This window comes from Rana temporaria, chromosome 5 (assembly GCF_905171775.1).
Source record: "Rana temporaria chromosome 5, aRanTem1.1, whole genome shotgun sequence".
In the NCBI taxonomy this organism is placed as follows: Eukaryota; Metazoa; Chordata; class Amphibia; order Anura; family Ranidae; genus Rana; species Rana temporaria.
The window spans coordinates 4420317-4446677 of NC_053493.1; the positions used below are offsets into that span (position 1 = coordinate 4420317).

The 26361-nt window shown below is 46.4% G+C and overlaps 1 protein-coding gene across 1 annotated transcript; it reads right to left on the reverse strand.

Moving 5' to 3' along the window:
* Positions 1-399: 399 nt before the first annotated feature.
* On the reverse strand, positions 400-25910 carry LOC120939715 (uncharacterized threonine-rich GPI-anchored glycoprotein PJ4664.02-like). The gene is made up of 5 exons (XM_040352044.1): positions 25850-25910; positions 22189-22428; positions 5625-17897; positions 4517-4596; positions 400-1091 (listed from the first exon to the last, which is right to left on the reverse strand). The coding sequence occupies exons 1-5, from the start codon at positions 25908-25910 to the stop codon at positions 990-992; spliced, it is 12756 nt and encodes a 4251-aa protein (XP_040207978.1). The 3' UTR covers positions 400-989.
* Positions 25911-26361: the final 451 nt, after the last annotated feature.

The window sequence follows — 26361 nt, forward strand, 5'->3', positions numbered from 1 at the left end:
GGCCCTCACGCATGTTCACTTCATCAAGTCTGGCACTCTTTGAAAAAAGTTTGGACACCCCTGGCCTAAGCATATTATACATAAACTATACATACTGATATTAATAGTTTACAGAATGTTACATTGTATTAAAGTCAAAGAACAAGCTAGCTTCTCGTCCCCACAACACCCTTCCTCTATATCTTCTCTCCGGGAGATTGGCGCGGTGACACCTTTCCATGGATTGTTCTGCTGCTCCTTACATTGGATGGTCCCGGACTGGTCCTTACATTGGATGGTCCCGGACTGGTCCTTACATTGGATGGTCCCGGACTGCTCCTTACATTGGATGGTCCCAGACTGGTCTTTACATTGGATGGTCCCGGACTGGTCCTTACATTGGATGGTGCCGGACTGGTCCTTACATTGGATGGTCCCCAGACTGGTCCTTACATTGGATGGTCCCGGACTGGTCCTTACATTGGATGGTCCCGGACTGGTCCTTACATTGGATGGTCCCGGACTGGTCCTTACATTGGATGGTCCAGGACTGGTCCATACATTGGATGGTCCCGGACTGGTCCTTACATTGGATGGTCCCGGACTGGTCCTTACATTGGATGGTCCCGGACTGGTCCTTACATTGGATGGTCCCGGACTGGTCCTTACATTGGATGGTCCCGGACTGGTCCTTACATTGGATGGTCCCGGACTGGTCCTTACATTGGATGGTCCCGGACTGGTCCTTAGATTGGATGGTCCCGGACTGGTCCTTACATTGGATGGTCCCGGACTGGTTCTTACATTGGATGGTCCAGGACTGGTCCTTACATTGGATGGTCCCGGACTGGTCCTTACATTGGATGGTCCCGGACTGGTCCTTAGATTGGATGGTCCCGGACTGGTCCTTACATTGGATGGTCCCGGACTGGTCCTGGACAGGGATAAGGTAACAAATACAATAAATAAGAAAGTCGCAGCTCTTTCCTCCACTGTCTCCGGCGGGGCTGTTAGGTCAGCAGAACAGTCTGGCAGTTCATGGCGGTCCGACTCGGTCCCCAAGTCAGAGTGACATTTCTCAGGTTGAATTGTGTGGCGAACATCAAACAGGCCTAAAAGACGAGAAGAAGGGCAGGAGACATCGATCAGACATTACTCTCACATCCCCGAGCAGAGTATTCAAGAAGAACTAAAAAGCAAAACTTTAACCCCTTGCTGACCGGGCACTAAAACCCCCCTCCTGCCCAGACCCATTTTCAGCTTTCAGCGCTCTCGCACTTTGAATGACAATTGCGCGGTCATACGACGCTGTACACAAATGATTGATAATTTTTCCCCACAAATAGAGATTTCTTTCGGTGGTATTTGATCGCTTGTGCGGATTTTATTTTTCGTTAAAATAATTAAAAAATACCAACTTATAAAAAAAAATACAAAACCGTTTTATATTTTGTTATAAAATTTTGCAAACAGGTAATTTTTCTCCTTCATTGATGTACGCTGATGAGGCTGCACTGATGGGGATGGGTGCCAATGGACTGCACTGATGGGCACCAAAAGGCTGCACTGACGGGCACCGATGGGCTGCACTGGTGGGCACTGAGAGGTGACACTGAGAGGTGGCACTGAAGGGTGGCACTGAAGGGAAGTGATAGATGGCACTGGTGGGTACTGAGAATTGGCACTAATAGGTGGCACTGATAGGTGGCAGTGATGGGCACTGATAGGTGGCAGTAATGTGCACTAATGGGTGGCAGTGATGGGCACTGATAGGTGGCAGTGATGGGCACTGATAGGTGGCAGTAATGTGCACTAATGGGTGGCAGTGATGGGCACTGATAGGTGGCAGTGATGGGCACTGATCATCACTGGAAGGGGACACTGATAGGCAGCACAGATAGGTGGCACTGATAGGCACCACTGGTGGGCATTGATAGGTGGCACTCGTGGGCATTGATAGGTGGCACTGTTTTGCACTGGTGGGCACTGGCCGGCGGTACTGCTGGGCACAGATGAGGTGGCACTGTTTTGCACTGGTGGGCACTGGCCGGCGGTACTGCTGGGCACAGATGAGGCTGATGTGCCTCTTCCTCTTCGGGACGGATGTCCCTTGCACAAAAGCCGGTGATCTGCTTTTTTTTCTGCTGTCAGCGTGAAGAGAAAAAAACCCTGATTACCGAGCTTTTGTTTACATCACGTGATGAGCTGTCATTGGCTGACAGCTGGCCACATGGTAAGGGGCCGGGACCCGCCCCTTACTCGGATCTGTGATCACCCGAGCCTCACTGACTCGGTGATCACAACACACGCCGCGTGCACCCTGCAGGGAGCGCGCGAGGAGCGTGCAAAGGGGAGGACATCTATGGACGGCCTCCCGGCAAAGTAGATCCACGCTGTGGCCATCATTCGGCTATAGCGCGGTCTGGAAGTGTTTTTTTTTTCCCTTGTCATCTGAGTCCCGTGTACAACGTGTTTTCTAGAATTGGACACTAAGCTGGAACCACCCAAGTTTTTGGCAGCTTTGCTTTGAATAAGGACTCAGCGATATGTTGCCTCCTCACCACCTGCTTTGACCCACCGAATAGCGACTGCGCACATTGCTCACCTGGTTGCGGCGCGTTTGAACGGGTCGCGTTCGGTGCCGGTACCACCCGCCGAGTGCGTCATGCCTTTTTTATTTTTTTTGCTGGCGACACAAAGCAAATCAGGCATGTGTACAGCTCCGAGCGGCTGCATTCCTTAGATTAGGTGAGCAGTCAGGGGGGCGGTAAAAAGACCACCTGCTTTTACCTTGTGGAGGAACTCCCCCCCTCCCCCCCCCCAACAGTCAGGTAAATGCAGATACATTTACCAGCAGGAACACATGATCCATGTCTTCTGTAGTGACAGAACGGCGATCTGCCTTGTTTACATATCCCGGACCGCCGTTCTGGCTCTTTGCCTAATGATCGGCGGGTGCCAGCGGACATCGAGTCCACGGTTCCCCACATATCAGCTCCCGCTGTGTGTAATCACAGGTGCCACCAGACCCGCGAGTGTCGGGTCACGTACTAGGTACGTACGGCACAGAGCGGCCGCCCTGCCGCAGTATATAGGCGGTGTGGGTGGTAATAAAGTGGTTTATATTAATTCGTTGTTTTAACCACTAGCTGACGGCCGTACGACTTTGTACGGCCTCAGCGCGGCTCCCAAACTCTAACAGGCCGTCTTTTTACGGCCTCCCCTTTGCACGTTCCCCGCGCGCGCTCCCGAGCGCGCAGCGGGGAACTGCTGTGCTGGCCGTGTCCCTTGGACACAGCCAGTCACAGATCGCCGTGAACGGCCAATCGGAGCGCCCGTTTCCTAGGCGATCTGTGCGGCCAATGAGAGATGATCTCATATGTTTACATATGAGATCATCTCTCATTCCCGGCTCTCACAGAGACAGCGGTGCTGTCAGGGGAGAGAGGAGACGGATCTGTGTCTCTTGTACATAGAGACACAGATCGGTCACCCCCCCCAGTCACCCCCCTTCCCCCACAGTTAGAACACTAATTAGGGTACACATTTAACCCCTTCCTCACCCCCTAGTGTTAACCCCTTCAATGCCAGTCACATTTATACAGTAATTAGTGCATATTTATAGCACTGATCGCAGTATAAATGTGAATGGCGCCAAAAATGTGTCAAAAGTGTCCGATGTGTCCGCCATAACGTCGCAGTCCCAATAAAAATCGCAGATCGCCGCCATTACTAGTAAAAAAAAAAATATAATAATAATTCTGTCCCTTATTTTGTAGGCGCTATAACTTTTGCGCAAACCAGTCGCTTATTGCGATTTTTTTTTTTTTTTTACTAAAAATATGTAGAATACGTATCGGCCTAGACTGAGGATAAAAAAAAACGTAAAAAAAAAATGTAGCTATTTATTATAGCAACAAGTAAAAAAATGTTTTTTTTTTTTCAAAATTGTCGCTCTATTTTTGTTTATAGCGCAAAAAATAAAAACCGCAGAGGTGATCAAATACCACCAAAAGAAAGCTCTATTTGTGGGGGAAAAAGGACGTTAATTTTGTTTGGGAGTCACGTCGCACGACCGCGCAATTGTCAGTTAAAGCGACGCAGTGCCGAATCGCAAAAAGTCCTCTGGTCAGGAAGGGGTTTAAGTGCCCAGTAAGGAAGTGGTTAAAAAAGGATTCTTTCCTCTGAGTACTGACATTTATGGTTGATCCGGGGGAATATCCGATTGCCTCTTGACTGATCAGAAAATGAATAATTCCCCCCCCCCCTCCCCCCCTCTGGGTACAATTGGATTATGCTTTGTTGTTTTTTTGCTTTTTTGCCTTCTTCTGGATGATCTGTGTGCATAGGATTGTGTAGATGGAGGTTTTCTATTTGTGTGTTTTTTTCTGTTGGTAGAACTGGATGGACTTTTTTCAACCAGATTGTAAATGTAATGTAATTATTCTGCAATATAAAAAGTGGCCACTTGGGGTCAGCGGTGCACCACCCAGCGGAACGTCAGGAATTACAATGTATCAATGAGAGGATTAGTTACCTTTTTTATGAAGGAATCCATGGAGACCGGAACACTTTCCTGTGTCGTGTTTGACAAAGTAACCTTCAGCATGAGAGTCCCTGAAAGATACAAAATTATACTTCAAATGAACCAAAAATCTCCCTAAATTCTCATACATTGTGTGTGAGTTTGGTCTGTGTGGACATCAGTGTCAGGAAAAGGTCATCTAAAGCCCCGATCCCCCCCCCCCTAGATGTATGAGCAATATGTGTCAGCAAAAAATCCCCCTCCCCATAAAAATCAAGCACTAAGCTGCATGCTGCAGCTTACCCCCTAAGCATAAATCCCCCTCCTCCCAGTACAAATCCACCCCCTGCAGAAATTCCCTCCTTTCCAGCACAAATCTTTGCCCCCCCCCCTTCCCCCCAGCTAAAATCTTCTCTCCCCATAGCCCCCCACAAATCCCCCCCTATTCACTATCCTAGCACAAATCCCTCACCCCAAAGTTCTTCTTGTAGCACAAATACCCCCCGATCATCCCTAATAGCACAAATTTCCCCGCCCCCCCCTCGTAGCGAAAGTCCCCCCAAATCACCACTCCTTGCACACCTCCCCAAATTTCCCCTCCTTGAACCATTTTTACCCCCTGCCGCCCCCCGGCTTTCTCCTCCCAGCACAAATCCCCTTCCCCCTCCCCAAAAAAAATGTCCCCCTCCTAGCACAAATCTTCTACCCCTTAAACATCCTCTCTGAACAAGATCCCCCCCCCACTCCAAATCCCCCCCAGCACAAATTCCCCTCCCCAATTCACCATCCTAGCACAAAACCCTCACCCTGAAATCCCCCCCCAATAATCCCCAATAGCACCAATCCCCTCCTAGCACAAGTCCCCCCAAATCACCATTCCTTGCACACCTCCCTCAATTCCCCGTCCTAGAACCATTCTTACCCCCTTACACCCCCCAATTTCCTCCCAGTACAAGCCCCCTCCCCCAAAAAATTTCTCCCTCCTAGCACAAATCTTCTACCCCTCAATTGTCCTCTCTGAAAACAACCCCCCCCCCTCCAAATCCTCCCCCAGCACAAATTCCCCTCCCCTAATTCACCATCCTAGCACAAATTCCAGTAGATCCAGGTTTGTACTCACCAGGTCCTGCTGGTCCTCCTGATGATGATAAAGGGACATCGTAGATCATTTTGTCAGTGCTCTCCATGCCACCTGGCGGATCAGACCCAATAGGAGAATCACGTGAGCTGGTGCCCGGGTTAGATGGACTTCTGTCCGTCAGTTGAGTTCCTCCAATCACATTGACAGGCTTCATGGACTGCGTTGTAGTCTTGCCTTGTGGTCCAGATACGTTAGGAGCTCCCAAAGTCGTGGTAGGTACCGGTTCCTGCCCAGTGGTGCCATTACTTGATGGACTGGTAAGGGTGGCCCCTTTCCTAGTTGTCACCCCAGCAGTCCGTTGAGGTGCTCCAGTGGTCACATTGGCAGATGCAATCAAAAGATTGGCTTGTGCATTGGATACTTTATCAGTTGTCGGTTCCGACTGAAAAAATCCTGCTGTAGTCTGAGATCTTGTAGTAGTTTCAATTGTGGATTGAGGGGTCTTGTTATCTTCTGCCCCGGCTGGGGGGTTGGTTGTAGCACCGGGTGTAGTAGAGGTCCAATTAGATGGACTTGTTCTGCTCTCAGAAATGGTTGTCCAACTAAGTTTAGTTGTGTTGGCAGTTGGTTCGGTGTTTGGAGCTTGTGATGTGGTAGTTGGTGTGATGCTGGTTGGAGATGTGGCGGTAGTTGGTGTGAGGTTGGTTGGAGTTGTGGTGTTAGTTGGTGTGATGTTGGTTGGAGATGTGGTGTTAGTTGGTGTGATGTTGGTTGGAGATGTGGTGTTAGTTGGTGTAATGTTGGTTGGAGATGTGGTGTTAGTTGGTGTGATGTTGGTTGGAGATGTGGTGGTCATTAGTGTGATGTTGGTTGGAGATGTGGTGGTCATTAGTGTAATGTTGGTTGGAGATGTGGTGTTAGTTGGTGTGATGTTGGTTGGAGATGTGGTAGTAGTTGATGTGATGTTGGTTGGAGATGTGGTGGTAGTTGGTGTGATGTTGGTTGGAGATGTGGTGGTAGTTGGTGTGATGTTGGTTGGAGATGTGATGGTAGTTGGTGTGATGTTGGTTGGAGATGTGGTGGTAGTTGGTGTGATGTTGGTTGGAGATGTGGTGGTAGTTGGTGTGATGTTGGTTGGAGATGTGGTGGTAGTTGGTGTGATGTTGGTTGGAGATGTGGTGGTAGTTGGTGTGATGTTGGTTGGAGATGTGGTGGTAGTTGGTGTGATGTTGGTTGGAGATGTGGTGGTCATTAGTGTAATGTTGGTTGGAGATGTGGTGTTAGTTGGTGTGATGTTGGTTGGAGATGTGGTAGTAGTTGATGTGATGTTGGTTGGAGATGTGGTGGTAGTTGGTGTGATGTTGGTTGGAGATGTGGTGGTAGTTGGTGTGATGTTGGTTGGAGATGTGATGGTAGTTGGTGTGATGTTGGTTGGAGATGTGGTGGTAGTTGGTGTGATGTTGGTTGGAGATGTATTGGTAGTTGGTGTGATGTTGGTTGGAGATGTGGTGGTAGTTGGTGTGATGTTGGTTGGAGATGTGGTGGTAGTTGGTGTGATGTTGGTTGGAGATGTGGTGTTAGTTGGTGTGATGTTGGTTGGAGATGTGGTGTTAGTTGGTGTGATGTTGGTTGGAGATGTGGTGGTAGTTGGTGTGATGTTGGTTGGAGATGTGATGGTAGTTGGTGTGATGTTGGTTGGAGATGTGGTGGTAGTTGGTGTGATGTTGGTTGGAGATGTATTGGTAGTTGGTGTGATGTTGGTTGGAGATGTGGTGGTAGTTGGTGTGATGTTGGTTGGAGATGTGGTGTTAGTTGGTGTGATGTTAGTTGGAGATGTGATGGTAGTTGGTGTGATGTTGGTTGGAGATGTGGTGGTAGTTGGTGTGATGTTGGTTGGAGATGTGGTGTTAGTTGGTGTGATGTTGGTTGGAGATGTGGTGGTAGTTGGTGTGATGTTGGTTGGAGATGTGGTGGTAGTTGGTGTGATGTTGGTGGGAGATGTGGTGGTAGTTGGTGTGATGTTGGTTGGAGATGTGGTGGTAGTTGGTGTGATGTTGGTTGGAGTTGTGGTGTTAGTTGGTGTGATGTTGGTTGGAGATGTGGTGGTAGTTGGTGTGATGTTGGTGGGAGATGTGGTGGTAGTTGGTGTGATATTGGTTGGAGATGTATTGGTAGTTGGTGTGATATTGGTTGGAGATGTTGTGTTAGTTGGTGTGATGTTGGTTGGAGACGTGGTGGTCCTTGGTGTGATGTTGGTTGGAGATGTGGTGTTAGTTGGTGTGATGTTGGTTGGAGATGTGGTGGTAGTTGGTGTGATGTTGGTTGGAGATGTGGTGGTAGTTGGTGTGATGTTGGTTGGAGATGTGGTGGTCGTTGGTGTGATGTTGTTTGGAGATGTGGTGGTAGTTGGTGTGATGTTGGTTGGAGATGTGGTGGTAGTTGGTGTGATGTTGGTTGGAGATGTGGTGGTAGTTGGTGTGATGTTGGTTGGAGATGTGGTGGTAGTTGGTGTGATGTTGGTTGGAGATGTGGTGGTAGTTGGTGTGATGTTGATTGGAGATGTGGTGGTAGTTGGTGTGATGTTGGTTGGAGATGTGGTGTTAGTTGGTGTGATGTTGGTTGGAGATGTGGTGGTAATTGGTGTGATGTTGGTTGGAGATGTGGTGTTAGTTGGTGTGATGTTGGTTGGAGATGTGGTGTTAGTTGGTGTGATGTTGGTTGGAGATGTGGTGGTAGTTGGTGTGATGTTGGTTGGAGATGTGGTGTTAGTTGGTGTGATGTTGGTTGGAGATGTGGTGTTAGTTGGTGTGATGTTGGTTGGAGATGTGGTGGTAGTTGGTGTGATGTTGGTTGGAGATGTGGTGGTAGTTGGTGTGATGTTGGTTGGAGATGTGGTGTTAGTTGGTGTGATGTTGGTTGGAGATGTGGTGGTCATTAGTGTGATGTTGGTTGGAGATGTGGTGGTCATTAGTGTAATGTTGGTTGGAGATGTGGTGTTAGTTGGTGTGATGTTGGTTGGAGATGTGGTGTTAGTTGGTGTGATGTTGGTTGGAGATGTGGTGGTAGTTGGTGTGATGTTGGTTGGAGATGTGGTGGTAGTTGGTGTGATGTTGGTTGGAGATGTGGTGGTAGTTGGTGTGATGTTGGTTGTAGATGTGGTGGTAGTTGGTGTGATGTTGGTTGGAGATGTGGTGGTAGTTGGTGTGATGTTGGTTGGAGATGTGGAGGTAGTTGGTGTGATGTGGGTTGGAGATGTGGTGGTAGTTGGTGTGATGTTGGTTGGAGATGTGGTGGTCATTAGTGTGATGTTGGTTGGAGATGTGGTGGTAGTTGGTGTGATGCTGGTTGGAGATGTGGTGGTAGTTGGTGTGATGCTGGTTGGAGATGTGGTGGTAGTTGGTGTGATGTTGGTTGGAGATGTGGTGTTAGTTGGTGTGATGTTGGTTGGAGATGTGGTGTTAGTTGCTGTGATGTTGGTTGGAGATGTGGTGTTAGTTGGTGTGATGTTGGTTGCAGATGTGGTAGTTGGTGTGATATTGGTTGGAGATGTGGTGGTAGTTGGTGTGATGTTGGTTGCAGATGTGGTGGTAGTTGGTGTGATGTTGGTTGGAGATGTGGTGGTAGTTGGTGTGATGTTGGTTGGAGATGTGGTGGTAGTTGGTGTGATGTTGGTTGGAGATGTGGTGTTAGTTGGTGTGATGTTGGTTGGAGATGTGGTGGTAGTTGGTGTGATGTTGGTTGGAGACGTGGTGGTCCTTGGTGTTATGTTGGTTGGAGATGTGGTGTTAGTTGGTGTGATGTTGGTTGGAGAAGTGGTGTTAGTTGGTGTGATGTTGGTTGGAGATGTAGTGTTAGTTGGTGTGATGTTGGTTGGAGATGTGGTGGCAGTTGGTTTGATGTTGGTTGGAGATGTGGTGGTAGTTGGTGTGATGTTGGTTGGAGATGTGGTGGTCGTTGGTGTGATGTTGTTTGGAGATGTGGTGGTAGTTGGTGTGATGTTGATTGGAGATGTGGTGGTAGTTGGTGTGATGTTGATTGGAGATGTGGTGGTAGTTGGTGTGATGTTGATTGGAGATGTGGTGGTAGTTGGTGTGATGTTGGTTGGAGATGTGGTGTTAGTTGGTGTGATGTTGGTTGGAGATGTGGTGTTAGTTGGTGTGATATTGGTTGGAGATGTGGTGGTAGATGGTGTGATGTTGGTTGGAGATGTGGTGGTCCTTGGTGTGATGTTGGTTGGAGATGTGGTGTTAGTTGGTGTGATGTTGGTTGGAGATAAGGTGGTAGATGGTGTGATGTTGGTTGGAGATGTGGTGGTAGTTGGTGTGATGTCGGTTGGAGATGTGGTGTTAGTTGGTGTGATGTTGGTTGGAGATGTGGTGTTAGTTGGTGTGATGTTGGTTGGAGATGTGGTGGTAGTTGGTGTGATGTTGGTTGGAGATGTGGTGTTAGTTGGTGTGATGTTGGTTGGAGATGTGGTGGTAGTTGGTGTGATGTTGGTTGGAGATAAGGTGGTAGATGGTGTGATGTTGGTTGGAGATGTGGTGTTAGTTGGTGTGATGTTGGTTGGAGATGTGGTGGTAGTTGGTGTGATGTTGGTTGGAGATGTGGTGTTAGTTGGTGTGATGTTGGTTGGAGATGTGGTGGTAGTTGGTGTGATGTTGGTTGGAGATGTGGTGGTAGTTGGTGTGATGTTGGTTGGAGATGTGGTGTTAGTTGGTGTGATGTTGGTTGGAGATGTGGTGGTAGTTAACAAGGTTTTGTCAGATGTGATGCCCGTTGTTACAACACTTTTGATGTCGGATGTGATGCCAGTACTGATTTGAGTTGTGACTCCAGTTGGAAGAAGGTTACTATCTTCTAGGGTGGGAGTCATTGGCATATTGTCTCCAGGTTTAGATGTAGCTCCAGTTGGCACAATTTCTGTTTTATCGAATAATGTGACATTTGTAACATACTTTCCTATTTCAGGAGAAATGCCGGATGATGCAACATTTTCAGCCATGGTGGATGTCGGAATAATGTTCTTCATGCTAGTTATGGTACCAGTTGGAACAGATGGGGTGTCTGTTGACCCCAAATGTATGGTTTTGTGTGTGGTGACATCTGGGGTGCTTCTAAATTCATGTGTGCTGCTCCCCTGGATGTCTACACCGTTCAATGTGATACCAGTCCGGATAATGTTTATGCCTTCAGATATGGTTCCAGTTGGCACAGCAGATTCAGATGTGATGGAAGATCTGATGGAGTTACTGGTCTCCAAAGTGATAACGGTTTCGGGTTTAGATGTGGTGCCAGGGATTTTAGTTTCGAGTGAGTCAGTTAGTATTATTGTTTCTGTGGTGGAAGTTGGCACATTATGACTTGTTTCAGGTGTTTTCGAAGTTGGCGTTCCAGCTTTACTTTGAAACACGGAGACGTTTAGCGTGTTTCGGGTTTCAGACATGGTTTCGATTGGTACAATATTTTTGGTTTCAGACATGGCTGAAGTTGATACAAAATGTTTGACCTCAGATGTGATGTCAGTTGGTAGATTGTTGCTGGTTTTGGATGTGTTGTGTGTTGTCACAGGGTTTTTAGTGTCAGATGTGGTGTCGGCTGTCACAGTGTGTATGGTGTCAGACGTGGTTTTGGCTGTCACAGTGTTTATGGTGTCAGATGTTGTGTCGGCTGTCACAGTGTGTATGGTGTCAGATGTGGTAAGAGAAGGCACAGTGTTGATGGTGTCAGATGTGGTGAAAGCTGTCACAGTGTTGATGGTGTCAGATGTGGTGATAGAAGGTACAGTGTTTATGGTGGTGTTAGATGTGGTGTCGGCTGTCACAGTGTTAATGGTGTCAGTTGTGGTGCTAGCTGGTGTGATGTGTATGGTGTCAGATGTGGTGATAGAAGGCACAGTGTTTATGGTTTCAGATGTGGTGTTAGCTATCACAGTATGTATGGTGTCAGATGTGGTGTCAGCTGGCACAGTGTGTATGGTGTCAGATGTGGTGATAGCTGGCTCAGTGTGTATGGTGTTAGATGTGGTGATAGCTGGCACAGTGTGTATGGTGTCAGATGTGGTGATAGCTGGCACAGTGTGTATGGTGTCAGATGTGGTGATAGCTGTCACAGTGTGTATGGTGTTAGATGTGGTGATAGCTGGCACAGTGTGTATGGTGTCAGATGTGGTGATATCCAGCACAGTGTTTATAGTGTCGGTAGTAGTGACAGGTGAAATGATGCTCTTGGATGTGATATATTGTCCAGGGCTTCTGGTATCAGGCATGGTGACATCTAGATGAGAAGTTGCATCATCAGATGTGGAAGTGGCTGTCAGAGAAGGTTGGTTATCAGAGTTGGAATTAGTTGGTGATGTGCTTGTGATATCCACTGATGTAGGAAACGGCACTGTTTTATCAGCTGTAGTGGATGGCAGCTCAGTGGTGGTGAAAATTCTTGTCTCAGTTTCGGGAGTGGCAGTTGATGGTATGTTGGTTCCAGTTCCGGTACTTAATGGGTCACTGATATTTATGGTAGGTGATAACACTGTTGTTCTGGCTCCGTGTTCTACAGTGGATTGTACGCTGTCTCCTCCGACTGATGATGTAATGTGTCCTGTGGTAGGTCCTGATTCAGTCATGGTAGTAGGTGGCCCCTGAACCCTTGTATAAGATGCTGTAATGGATTGTAAAGATGCGTTGGATTCAGTTGTTTCGGTTGATGGCATATTAGATCTGCTTCCAATGACACCAGTAGACATCACTTTGTCCAACGTGGCTGTGGTTTCAGTTATAGCAGCAGAAGGCAAAATCACTTGCGTATATTGTACTGTAACAGGCTTTGAAGTTGATTTGGTTTCAAATTCTGTCATTGATGGTGTATTGAGCATGGTTTTAGTATCATCAGTAGATGCCACATTGGCTATTGTGGTCGGAGTTATGGTAAATGGTGACACACTCACCTTTATATAAGGTACGGTAATGGGTGCCAAAGTGGATACAGATAAGGGTTTGCTAGTTGATGGCTCATCAAGTCTGGTTTCAGTAACACTAGTATATTCCACGTTGCCTTCTGTGGTTTCAGTCATGTAAGTAGATGGCATGCTCGCTCCTGAAAAGAGGGTAGTAACTGGTGCTTTGGTTACAGTTTCTGTAATAGTAGTAGATGGTAGGCTTACTTTTGTAGAAGGTACTGCAATGGGTGCTACGGTGGTCCCGGTTTCAAATATAGCAGTTGACAGTTCATTGAGTCTGGTTTCGGTAACACTAGTATATTCCACGTTGGCTTCTGTGGTTTCAGTCATGTGTGTAGATGGCATGCTCGCTCCTGAAAAGAGGGTAGTAACTGGTGCTTTGGTTACAGTTTCTGTAACAGTAGTAGATGGTATGCTTACTTTTGTAGAAGGTACTGCAATGGGTGCTACGGTGGTCCCGGTTTTAAATATAGCAGTTGACAGTTCATTGAGTCTGGTTTTGGTAACCCAAGCAGAAGCCGTGTTTAATACAGTGGTGCCAGGTATGTTAGCAGGTGGCACACTTAACCTTGTATAAGATCCGGAAGTGTCTGCTACAGTGGTCCTGGTTTCAGATGTGGAAGTACTAGGTGTGGCTTCATTATTAGCAGTTGATACCATATTATTTTTTATGGTGCTAGTTATAGTAGAAGGAGGCACATTTGCTCCTGTGTAAGCCACATAGATAGGTGCTAAGGGGGTGGTGGGTCCAGATGTGGTAGATGACGTTATACTGGGTTCTCCTGAAAAAACTGTAGGTGTCACCTTCGCACCTGTGGTTCTGGTTCCAATTACTGTACTTAAAGCAATGTTTTCCTGTGTAGTATCAGAAAATGCAGTGGTTCTCAATCCAGATGTGGTAGAAGATGCCACACTGGCTACTGTAGACCTTACCCCACCCATGCTATCAAAGAGCATGCCATTATTTGTGGTACTGGTTGGGTCCTCGGTTCTGGCTCCAGTTGTGGTAGCAGCTGGCAGAGTCACTCTTGTGTAAGATGCTGAAATGGGTACTATGGTGGTCTCTGTTTTAGAAGTGTCAGCTAATGGGACACTGACTGTGGAAATAGCCAATGGTGCAGTGGTTTCAGCATCTCTTGTGCTCGTAGATGCTACACTGGTTCTGGTATAAGTTGCGGTATCAAGTACCATCATGTTACCTGTTGAGGCAGCAAAGGGACTGCTGGTTCTGGTTCCTATCACTGCAGTTGATGGCATGCTGGCTCCTGTATGTGGTGTGATAATAGATAACGTTCCAGAAATCAGTTCAGCATAGGAAGTAGATGGCACCAGTGGTGCACTAGATGGCACGGTGGCACTGACGTCATTTTTGACAATAGTGGTTGTTTCGCTATCGAAGTTGGTAACTGAGTTTAATTCTGTGTTAATTGTACTCGCAGTAGAGCTGGTTATACCTACGTCACTAGCAGTGCTGTCTAGTATGGCACCAGTGGTGTGTTCCCCAACTTCCATGGTGGTGTCCATAACATTGACCTGTGGAGGTGACGTGGTAGAGTTGTTGAGTTTTTGACGTATTAACTGCTGCATTAGATCCCACAGTGGCATTGGAGTTGCAGGAGCTGGTACAGGTGGTTGGACCCCAGCTGTACTAGATGTAGTTGGGTTACCCTGCGTAAAAGTGCTGGAGTATACAATATCACTGTGTAAAGCTGTGTCAGGATTGGTTGTGTCGTTTGGTAATGAACTGGTAAACATTTCTGGATCTCTAGATGTAGTCACCGGGGATTTAGTAGGATTGGTCGGTATAGAAATACTAGAGGTGGTTGTGTCACTCAGCAGTGTGGTACTATTATTAAGTTGGCCAGTCAAGATAACGGTACTAGAGATAGAAGTGTTACTTTCTGGATTTGGGATATTAGTTGTAGTGGGGTGGATTCCAGGATAAGATGCCCCAGTAGTACTGGTATCAGATCCTTTATTGGGTGTCCCAGTGGTCATGGTATCAGATTCTGTACCAAGTGTCCCAGGAGTGTTGGTATCAGATCTTGTACTGGGTGTCCCAGTGCTCCCGGTATCAGATCCTGTATTGGGTGTCCCAGTGGTCCCGGTATCAGATCCTGTATTGGGTGTCCCAGTGGTGCTGGTATCAGATCCTGTTTTGGGTGTCCCAATGGTCCCGGTATCAGATCCTGTATTGGGTGTCCCAGTGGTCCCGGTATCAGATCCTGTATTGGGTGTCCCAGTGGTCCCGGTATCAGATCCTGTATTGGGTGTCCCAGTGGTCCCGGTATCAGATCCTGTATTGGGTGTCCCAGTGGTGCTGGTATCAGATCCTGTATTTGATGTCCTAGTAGTCCCGGTATCAGATTCTGTATTGGGTGTCCCAGTGGTCCCGGTATCAGATCCTGTATTGGGTGTCTCAGTGGTCCCGGTATCAGATCCTGTATTGGGTGTCCCAGTGGTCCCGGTATCAGATCCTGTATTAGGTGTCCCAGTGGTGCTGGTATCAGATCCTGTATTGGGTGTCCCAGTGGTGCTGGTATCAGATCCTGTATTGGGTGTCCCAGTGGTGCTGGTATCAAATTCTGTACTGAATGTCCCAGTTCTGTTATCAGATTCTGTGTTGGGTGTTCCAGTAGTACTGGTTTTAAATTCTGAACTAGTTGTCCCAGTGGTACTGATATTAGAGCCTTTATCAGGTGTTTCAGTGGTACTGGTTTCAAATTCTTTATTGGGTGTCCCAGTGATACCATTATCAGATCCTGTACTGGGTGTCCCAATGGTACTGGTATCAGATCCTGTAGTAGGTGCCCCAGTGGTACTGGTATCAGATCCTGTAGTAGGTGCTCCAGTGGTACTGGTATGAGATTCTGTATTGGGTGTCTCTGTGGTACTGGTATCGGATCCTATAATGGGAACTTGAGTGGTGCTGGAATCAGATCCTGTAGTAGGTGCCCCAGTGGTGCTGGTATCAGATCCTGTAATAGCTTCTCCAGTGGTACTGGTGTCAGATCCAGTCTCTGTTGTCCCAGTGGTACTGGTGTCATAACTAGGCTTTGGTGTCCCAGTGGTACTGGTGTCAGATCCATTCTCTCTTGTCCCAGTGGTACTGGTAATAGATTCACTCTCTGGTGTCCCAGTGGTACTGGTATCAGATCCAGTCTCTGTTGTCCCAGTGGTACTGGTATTAGATTCACTCTCTGGTGTCCCAGTGGTACTGGTATCAGATCCAGTCTCTGTTGTCCCAGTGGTACTGGTATTAGATTCACTCTCTGGTGTCCCAGTGGTACTGGTATCAGATCCAGTCTCTGTTGTCCCAGTGGTACTGGTATTAGATTCACTCTCTGGTGTCCCAGTGGTACTGGTATCAGATCCAGTCTCTGTTGTCCCAGTGGTACTAGTATCAGATCCAGTCTCTGTTGTCCCAGTGGTACTGGTATCAGATCCAGTCTCTGTTGTCCCAGTGGTACTGGTATTAGATTCACTCTCTGGTGTCCCAGTGGTACTGGTATTAGATTCACTCTCTGGTGTCCCAGTGGTACTGGTATCAGATCTAGTCTCTGTTGTCCCAGTGGTACTGGTATTAGATTCACTCTCTGGTGTCCCAGTGGTACTGGTATTAGATTCACTCTCTGGTGTCCCAGTGGTACTGGTATCAGATCCAGTCTCTGTTGTCCCAGTGGTACTGGTATCAGATCCAGTCTCTGTTGTCCCAGTGGTACTGGTATTAGATTCACTCTCTGGTGTCCCAGTGGTACTGGTATCAGATCCAGTCTCTGTTGTCCCAGTGGTACTGGTATCAGATCCAGTCTCTGTTGTCCCAGTGGTACTGGTATAAGATTCACTCTCTGGTGTCCCAGTGGTACTGGTATCAGATCCAGTCTCTGTTGTCCCAGTGGTACTGGTATCAGATCCAGTCTCTGTTGTCCCAGTGGTACTGGTATAAGATTCACTCTCTGGTGTCCCAGTGGTACTGGTATTAGATTTACTCTCTGGTGTCCCAGTGGTACTGGTATCAGATCCAGTCTCTGTTGTCCCAGTGGTACTGGTATTAGATTCACTCTCTGGTGTCCCAGTGGTACTGGTATCAGATCCAGTCTCTGGTGTCCCAGTGGTACTGGTATTAGATTCACTCTCTGGTGTCCCAGTGGTACTGGTATCAGATCCAGTCTCTGTTGTCCCAGTGGTACTGGTATCAGATCCAGTCTCTGTTGTCCCAGTGGTACTGGTATTAGATTCACTCTCTGTTGTCCCAGTGGTACTGGTATCAGATCCAGTCTCTGTTGTCCCAGTGGTACTGGTATTAGATTCACTCTCTGGTGTCCCAGTGGTACTGGTATCAGATCCAGTCTCTGTTGTCCCAGTGGTACTGGTATCAGATCCAGTCTCTGTTGTCCCAGTGGTACTGGTATAAGATTCACTCTCTGGTGTCCCAGTGGTACTGGTATCAGATCCAGTTTCTGTTGTCCCAGTGGTACTGGTATTAGATTCACTCTCTGGTGTCCCAGTGGTACTGGTATCAGATCCAGTTTCTGTTGTCCCAGTGGTACTGGTATTAGATTCACTCTCTGGTGTCCCAGTGGTACTGGTATCAGATCCAGTCTCTGTTGTCCCAGTGGTACTGGTATTAGATTCACTCTCTGGTGTCCCAGTGGTACTGGTATTAGATTCACTCTCTGGTGTCCCAGTGGTACTGGTATCAGATCCAGTCTCTGTTGTCCCAGTGGTACTGGTATCAGATCCAGTCTCTGGTGTCCCAGTGGTACTGGTATTAGATTCACTCTCTGGTGTCCCAGTGGTACTGGTATCAGATCCAGTCTCTGTTGTCCCAGTGGTACTTGCATCAGATCCAGTCTCTGTTGTCCCAGTGGTACTGGTATTAGATTCACTCTCTGGTGTCCCAGTGGTACTGGTATCAGATCCAGTCTCTGTTGTCCCAGTGGTACTGGTATTAGATTCACTCTCTGGTGTCCCAGTGGTACTGGTATCAGATCCAGTCTCTGTTGTCCCAGTGGTACTGGTATTAGATTCACTCTCTGGTGTCCCAGTGGTACTGGTATCAGATCCAGTCTCTGTTGTCCCAGTGGTAATGGTATTAGATGCCGTCATTACAGGCCCTGCGACACCTTCTCTGGCACTATCGTTGGGTTCTGTTGCCCCGATGGAAATGCTGGTTTCCATTTTATCGGCACCAATAGCGTTCCCGAGGTCGGAGGAGGTATTTGGTATCTCGGCAACTCCGTCTCCCGATGAAGTGATCGCCATCTCCAGTTCTGCAATGTTATCGGGGACAACTAATGGTAAAGTGGTTGGAAATTCCGATGTGACGCCGTTGTTCTGAGCGAGTGTCGGCCCAAAACCTGCAAGAGAAGACAAAGACATCTTACTCTCTTATTTACCAGATCTTCAATATGTATCTTTGTGAATCTTGCCAATTTTTTGGAAAAATCGGGTTACACGTAGTAAGAAAAATTTGATCTTTTTAAAAAAAAATCTTTCAAAATTTAATTACATTTCAAAACTGTAATTTCAATTTTTCATTTAATAATAAAAAAAAAATCTCCACATTTAATTTCATTTTAAAAAAATTCTTTGATTTCTGTTTTTGTTTAATAAACTGTATCTAAATCTAATTAGATTGTCTAAAACCTAATAAAAATATCTTTAACAAAAAAAATAATCTAATTAGATGATAAGAAGTGGGGAAGAAAGGTGTAACGAACCCCGGGACTTTAACGGTGTTCCGGGTAGAAACAGGGTAAAGACACAATTACAGCATCAATAAAATTTTAATATTTTATTACAAAAGTAAAAAAAAAACATGAGGAAATTAGACCATCCACATCAAGGTTATACGTTCCGCTAGGAAGCATATAGACAAACAGTACCACTCAACATGTTTCGCTTTTTTAAGCTTCTTCAGGAGTTTCTATCCCCTCTACACCCCAGATATCTCCCCAGCACTCTGACCCCTCTACACCCCAGATATCCCCCCCAGCACTCTGACCCCTCTACACCCCAGATATCCCCCCCCAGCACTCTGACCCCTCTATACCCCAGATATCCCCCCAGCACTCTGACCCCTCTACACCCCAGATATCCCCCCCAGCACTCTGACCCCTCTACACCCCAGATATCTCCCCAGCACTCTGACCCCTCTACACCCCAGATATCCCCCCCCAGCACTCTGACCCCTCTACACCCCAGATACCCCCTACCTCCTACCTACTTGATTTCTGTTTACCTGCACTGTCTCCATTGTAGGGGCCCCAGAGCATTACTTTGCCCAGGGGCCCATGATGCTATTAAGATGGCCCTGACTCGAGTGTCTCCACCTGAGTACCGTATATACTCGAGTATAAGCCCAGTCTTTCAGCACATTTTTTTGTGCTGAAAATGCCCCCCTCGGCTTATACTCGAGTCACCTTTTTGCGCCTGATCTCCCAGATTTTAGGGACCCGGTACCGGCCGGTCATAGGTCCCCTAAACCCCAAACTTGGAACACATGTAGCCCCACTCTTCCTTTACAAGTGTGCAAAGTTTGTTGTCCGGAGGACCTAAGGGCAGGGAGCCTTCTATAGACTCCCATGTTAAATGGTAATTTCTCTGGTAAATTCGGGGACCCGGTACTGGCCGGTCGTAGGTCCCCTGGACCCTGAACTTGGCACACATGTAGCCCTATTTCTCCTCTACAAGTGTGCAAAGTGTTTTGTCTAGGGGATCTATAGCTGGGGAGCACCAATTTAATAAACCCAGGCACCCCTTCCATAGACTTCCATGTTAAACGTCAGTCTAGTCATGGACACAGTGAGGCATGGGCACAGGGAGGAATGGGCACAGTGAGACATGGGCACAGTGAGGCATGGACACAGTGAGGCATGTACACAGTGAGGCATGGGCATAGTGAGGCATGGGCACAGTGAGGCATGGGCACAGTGAGGCACAGTGAGGCATGGACACAGTGAGGCATGGACACAGTGAGGCATGGGCACAGTGAGGCATGGGCACAGTGAGGCATGGGCACAGTGAGGCACAGTGAGGCATGGACACAGTGAGGCATGGACACAGTGAGGCATGGGCATAGTGAGGCATGGGCACAGTGAGGCATGGGCACAATGAGGCACAGTGAGGCATGGACACAGTGAGGCATGGGCACAGTGAGGCACAGTGAGGCATGGACACAGTGAGGCATGGGCACAGTGAGGCACCCTAGGCTTATACTTTTTGGTTTGCGCATTAGTTCCCCCATAAAATAATGCATTACAGTTACATAGTTACATAGTTAGTCAGGTTGAAAAAAGTCCATCCAGTTCAACCACAAAAAATAAAAAACAAAATAAAAAACACAATACAATCCCATACACCCAACTCCATACCCACAGTTGATCCAGAGAAAGGCAAAAAACCCCAGCAGAGCATGATCCAATTTGCTACAGCAGGGGAAAAAATTCCTTCCTGATCCCCCGAGAGGCAATCGGATTTCCCCGGATCAACTTTACCTACAAATCTTAGTACTCAGTTATATTCTGTACATTTAGGAAAGAATCCAGACCTTTCTTATAGCAATCTATTCATAAAAAAGTTATCTCCTGAAGAAGTATTATTTTTTAGCGAAACATGTTGGGTAAAACTGGATCAACTGCTTGAATATATGTTAAAACTTTTTATTTATGTTTTACTTATTTTTGTACAAATAAAGTTTATCATTTTTTTATATTATCATTGTCTTCTGTACAGTGCACATAAAAAAAAACAGGGGTGTGGTGCTAAAGACTTCAGCCACTCAGTTAAAACATTTTGCAAATAAAAAATAAACACTATTGTCTTTCTCCTCACAAAAGATACAAGAGCAGAAGGGGAGGGGTTGACTTCTTCATTCTTTATAGGTTCTTTCCTGTAATGCCCCGTACACACCATCACTTTATGTGATGAAAAAAAAAGACATTTTCTGTGAAGTAAAAAACAACGTTTTTGAAACTTCAATTTTCAAAGACGAAGTTGCCTACACACCATCGTTTTTCTCACAATGTTCTAGCAAAGCGAGGTTACATTCCACCACGTTTTTCCATTGAAGCTCGCTTCATAAGTAGCTTCTGGACATGCGCGGGTATAAAAACATCGTTTTAAACAACGTTTTTGCTACACACGGTCAATTTCTGTGAAGTAAAAGTTGACGTTTTGAAAAACGACACATAAAATTGAAGCATGCTTCAATTTTTTTTGGTCGTTTTTTAGAAGACATAAAACGACGTTTTCCCCCACACACAGTCAATTAAAGTGACGTTTTTAAAAACGTTGTTTTTTTTCATCACATAAAACAACCGTGTGTACGCGGCATAAGAGCTGTAAAAATGTGATTATCCTCGGTAAATGAAAAGGGTTCTTTACTTTGACGGGAAAACTGCGATGGAGCTTTTGGCCGGAAATCCCCGGCGTGTGTCTGCTCCTCGCAGTTTTTCTGGTGGGAAAACTGCCCAAAAACCGGGCGTTTTTGGGCAGTTTTCCTATGGGATGTAGCATACACACGCCCGGGATTCCCGGCCAAAAGCTCTCCTCACAGTTTTCCCGTCACAATAAAGAACCCTTTTCATTTACTGAGGATAATCACATTTTTACAGCTCTTACAGTAAAGAACCTATAAAGAATGAAGAAGTAAACCCCTCCCCTTCTGCTCTTGTATCTTTCCTGTCGGGAAAACCGGACGTGTGTAAGGGAAAGACTGAACCAAGCCGGTTCTCGGCTTTCCCCTCGGGAACTTTTCCCGTCGGAAATCCGGTACGTGTGTACGAGGCATAAGAGCTGTAAAAATTATCATCAGTAAATAAAAAGGGTTCTTTACTGTAAGAGCTGTGAGAATGAGAAATGACCTTCCCCCGGGTTATGGGTTGAAGCTCAGACTCCGTAGACTTTTTTAGATTATAATCCTGGGGCTAGATTCAGGTAGCTGCGCGCAATATTACGGCGGCGCAGCGTATCGTGTTTACGCTGCGCCGCCGTAAGTTAGAGAGGCAAGTGCTGTATTCACAAATTCAAATGATGATGAGGGGGGCGTGTTGTATTTAAATTAATGGTGACCCTGCGTATTTTACGTTTTTTTACGGCATGCGCCGTTCATGAAAGAATCCCAGTGCGCATGCTCGAAATTCCGCCGCAAATCGTCATTGCTTTCGACGTGAACGTAAATTACGTCCGGCCCTATTCGCGAACGACTTACGCAAACGACGTAAAAAAAAATCAAATTTCGAAGCGGGAACGACGTCCATACTTAACATTGGCTGCGCCTCCTAATAGCAGGAGTAACCTTACGCCGAAAAAGCCTAACGTAAACGTCGTAAAAAAATTGCGCCGGGCGTACGTACGTTTGTGAATCGGCGTATCTAGGTCATTTGCATATTCTACGCCGAAAACAACGGAAGCGCCCCCTAGCGGCCAGCGTAAGAATGCACACAATTATACGCCGCCGTATTTTCAAGTTACGTCGGCGGAGGAAGTCTATTTTTTCTACGTATCTGCCTTTGAGAATCGGCGTAAAGATACGACGGCGCAGATTTGAAATTCTCCAGATACGCCGCCGTAACTTGTTCCTGAATCTAGCCCCTGTACCCCCGTCAGGTTTAAGGTTTCCAGCAGTAGAAGAGGGTTTATACTCACCTTTCTGGCGGCCCCAGTTTTTTCCCTTCCCCCTTCTCCGGCTGTACGGTTTCTGTGAGCCGTTTGGGCATTTGACGCGTCTGAAAGCGTGGCCGTTGATGGGGTAGTCCAGGCAAGGCCCCTGTACTGGGCCCAGATCCTGCTGGGACAACAGAGGGTCCCCGTCCCCGCTGTTCTCCTCCTCCTCCTGTTGCGGCGGTTCCCAGCTGTCATCCTCAAAATGCGCCAATATTCTTTCCGCTACAATGTAACAAGAAGGTGATGAGATGGGGGGGGGAAGAGGAGAGCGCGTCCCCCCACTACGCCCTGGTCAGGAGGGTGCCAGGGTCACGGCTCCTCCCCACCTGAAAACAAGAGGGTTAAACACATATATACACACAATGCCACGGCTAGTGATAGAGAAAGAGCGCCCCCCCACCAGCAGCGGAAAATTACCGTTTGATCCTGGGGGGGGGGGGGGGGGGGGCTGGTGAAGCTTAGATACCCCAGGAGGCCACAGAGCATCATCACAGCCCCCCCCCCATCGCCCACTAACAGGGCCGCCATCAGGGGGGTACAGGCAGTACACCTGTAAGGGGCCCAGAGGTCCCCAGGGGCCCGGATGGCAACCCCCCCTTTTTTTATTTATTTTTTTATAAAAAAAAATGTTTTATATATTTTTTTATTTATATATATATATATATATATATATATATATATATGTATATATATATTATATTATTTTATTATTATTATTATTATTATTATTATTAAAGGGCCCAGAGGTCCCCAGGGCCCCCAGATGGCACCCCCCCCCCTTTTTATAAAAAAAAAAAATATATATATATATATATATATATATATATATATATATATTTTTTTTTTTTTTTTTACTCAGAGGTCCCCAGGGCCCAATGTGGCAACCCCCCCTTTTTTTTTTTTTTTCATAAATGTTTATTTTTTTGTTTATATTTTTTTTATTTTTGTTTTTTGTTTTTTTTATTAAAAGGCCCAGAGATCCCTAGGGCCCCCTCTTTTTTATAATTTTTTTTTTAATTTATATATATATATATATATATATATATATATATATATATATATATATATATATATATATATATTTATTTATTTATTTATTTTTTTATATATATATATATATTTTTTTTTTTTTTACTCAGAAGTCCCCAGGGCCCCATGTGGCAACCCCCCCATTTTTTTTATAAATGTTTATTTTTTTGTTTATATTTTTTTATTTTTTATTTTTGTTTTTTTTTATTAAAAGGCCCAGAGATCCCCCTCTTTTTTATAAAAAAAAAATAAATTTATATATATATATATATATTTTTTTTTTTTTTACTCAGAGGTCCCCAGGGCCCCATGTGGCAACCCCCCCCCCCCCCCCTGCCCCATTTTTTTTTTATATAAATGTTTATTTTTTTATTTTTGTTTATATTTTTTATTTTTTATTAAAAGGCCCAGAGGTAGCCAAGGCCCCCGGATGGCAACCCCCCCTTTTTTTATATAAAAAAAATGACATTTACATTGGCCACCTGGAGGCGCTGTGTACACAGATGGTATAAAGAACGTCCCCTAGAAATATAATTTCCTGCTTTTGTGATTAGCTCCCCGAAGTCTGCACTAAGATACGGAAAGTCGGATTTTGGGTATCCCCTGCAACACAAATGTCATTGGCCCGGATTCAAAGACATTTGCGCTTTAATTGCGGAGGCGCAGGGCAACGATTTTGCCCTGCGCCCCCGCAAATTTGCTCCGCTGCCCTCGATTCACGGAGTAGTAGCTCCGTAAATTGCGAGGGCGCGCCGGCAAAATTGCCCGGCGCTAGAGAACGCAATTTAAATGATCCCGTAGGGGGCGGGAAAAATTTAAATTAGACGCGCTGCCGCGCCGAGCGTAGAGCGCATGCTCCATCGGGAAACTTTCCCGACGTGCATTGCGGCCAATGACGTCGCAAGGACGTCATTTGCTTCAAAGTGAACGTGAATGGCGTCCAGCGCCATTCACGATTCACTTACGCAAACGACGTAGATTTTAAATATCGCGACGCGGGAACGTGGGTATCCTATAGCATTGGCTGCGCCTGCTATTAGGATGTGTAACCTTACGCGAAACCCGACGTACGCAAACTACGTAATTTGCGTACGCAGGGCTCGCGCAACGTTGTGAATCGGTGTTAGTATGCAATTTGCATACTATACACTGATCACAATGGGAGCGCCCCCTAGCGGGCAACGCAAGAATGCAGCCTAAAATCTGCGTGGCATAAGAGCCTTATGCCACGCAGATTTTAGGCTGCAGTCGGCGTAGCGAGGTTCCTGAATCAGGAGCATTCGCTACGCCGGAGCAAGTAAGCAATTGCGCCGTGTAACCTATGGTTACACAGGCGCAATTGCTTCTTGAATCTGGCCCATTGTTGGTGAGATACTCCCAAAGGGAAATCACGTCCAAAGGGATGCAGAGCCAGCAGCTTTCCTCATTTAGAATCCTGCAGGTGCAGCAGCTGATTGATAATTATAGAAGAAGGGAGTAACCGCTCAGGTGTAATTGATGAACCTCTTCGCTGGATCCAAAGCCACGGGTGCTGGCAATGCAGAGTCAGGACGCTCTCTATGTTGCAGATAGAGAAAGGAGCTGTGTGTTAGTGGGCGTCCTGACTCTCCTGTGGTCCAAGGGAGGGGGCGAGCACGACACTCCACACCAGGAAGAAAGCCTCACATTACTGTGTGGAGTTACAGACAGAAGAACAGGAAGTGAGGATTTCTCAGAAGAAATAAGGACATTAAAAAGCAAAATGGAAGGATGAGGTAAGTGAAGGAGGACGGCACTATGGTAAAGGAAGATATTTAGGGGGGGGGGGGGATTTGTACCTTTACATCCCCTTTAAGTCAGAAAATATATACCTGTACATCAATTTCTAGCAAAAAATAAAGATATTTACAAGAAAAAATAATAATTTCCGCGGTAGACAAGTGGTTGGGTATAATTCTCTACTGTATGTTTTTTTGCATTAAATTAAAAAAAAATAAAAAAAAAATTCCCCCAAAAATTCCTTTTAACCACTTAAGCCCCCGGACCATATTGCTGGTCAAAGACCAGAGCACTTTTTGCGATTCGGCACTGCGTCGCTTTAACTGACAATTGCGCAGTCGTGCGACGTGGCTCCCAAACAAAATTGGCGTCCTTTTTTCCCCACACAAATAGAGCTTTCTTTTGGTGGTGTTTGATCACCTCTGCGGTTTTTAGTTTTTTTTGTTTATAGCGCAAAAAATAAAAACCGCAGAGGTGATCAAATACCACCAAAAGAAAGATCTATTTGTGGGGAAAAAAGGACGCCAATTTTGTTTGGGAGCCACGTCGCACGACCGCGCAATTGTCATTTAAAGCGACGCAGTGCCGAATCGCAAAAACTGGCCGGGTCCTTTAGCTGCCTAAAGGTCCGGGTCTTAAGTGGTTAAATAAAAATGCATTTGAAAAATTGCTGTGAAAATACCATGAGAGATAAAAAGATGCAACGACCGCCATTTTATTCTCTAGGGCCTCTGCTAAAAAAAAAAAAAAAAACATATATAATATTTGGGAGCTCTGTGTAATTTTCTAGCAAAAAAATAAATAAATAGGAAGGAAATTGGGGGGGAAATCACTGCGCACCTCTTTTGGAACTTACGGTAGAATATTGGAAAGACGAGGGCGACGCAGAGGAGGGTCCAGGGCGTTCTGCGACCCATCATCCCGATCTTCTAGGTGCGGAGTCCGGGAATCCTGCGGAGAAGATGGAGGGACATCAGGATGGGGGATATGAAGAGCCGCTCCTCGCTCGCTCGCGCCTCGCACAGACTGAACACACCTCACATCTGAGACCTCATACAAAAGACACAGACAAAGCCGATCAGTGGCGTGCAGTGCTGACACCTCCTGAAAATAGACACCATTGTTTTCATAGAGCGTCTCGGTGAACGATCCTACCTGCCGATGAACAATGAGAGGGATCAGGACAATGTACACAGCGTGCGAAAAGGGCGAATTTTTTTACAAAGTATCGGAAATTGTAAAGGTTTTTTTTTTTTTAAATATCAAACATGTCATACTTACCTACTCTGTGTAATGGTTTTACACAGAGCAGCCCCGATCCTCCTTTTCTGGGGTCCCCCACTGGCGCTCCTGGTCTACTCCCCCCCT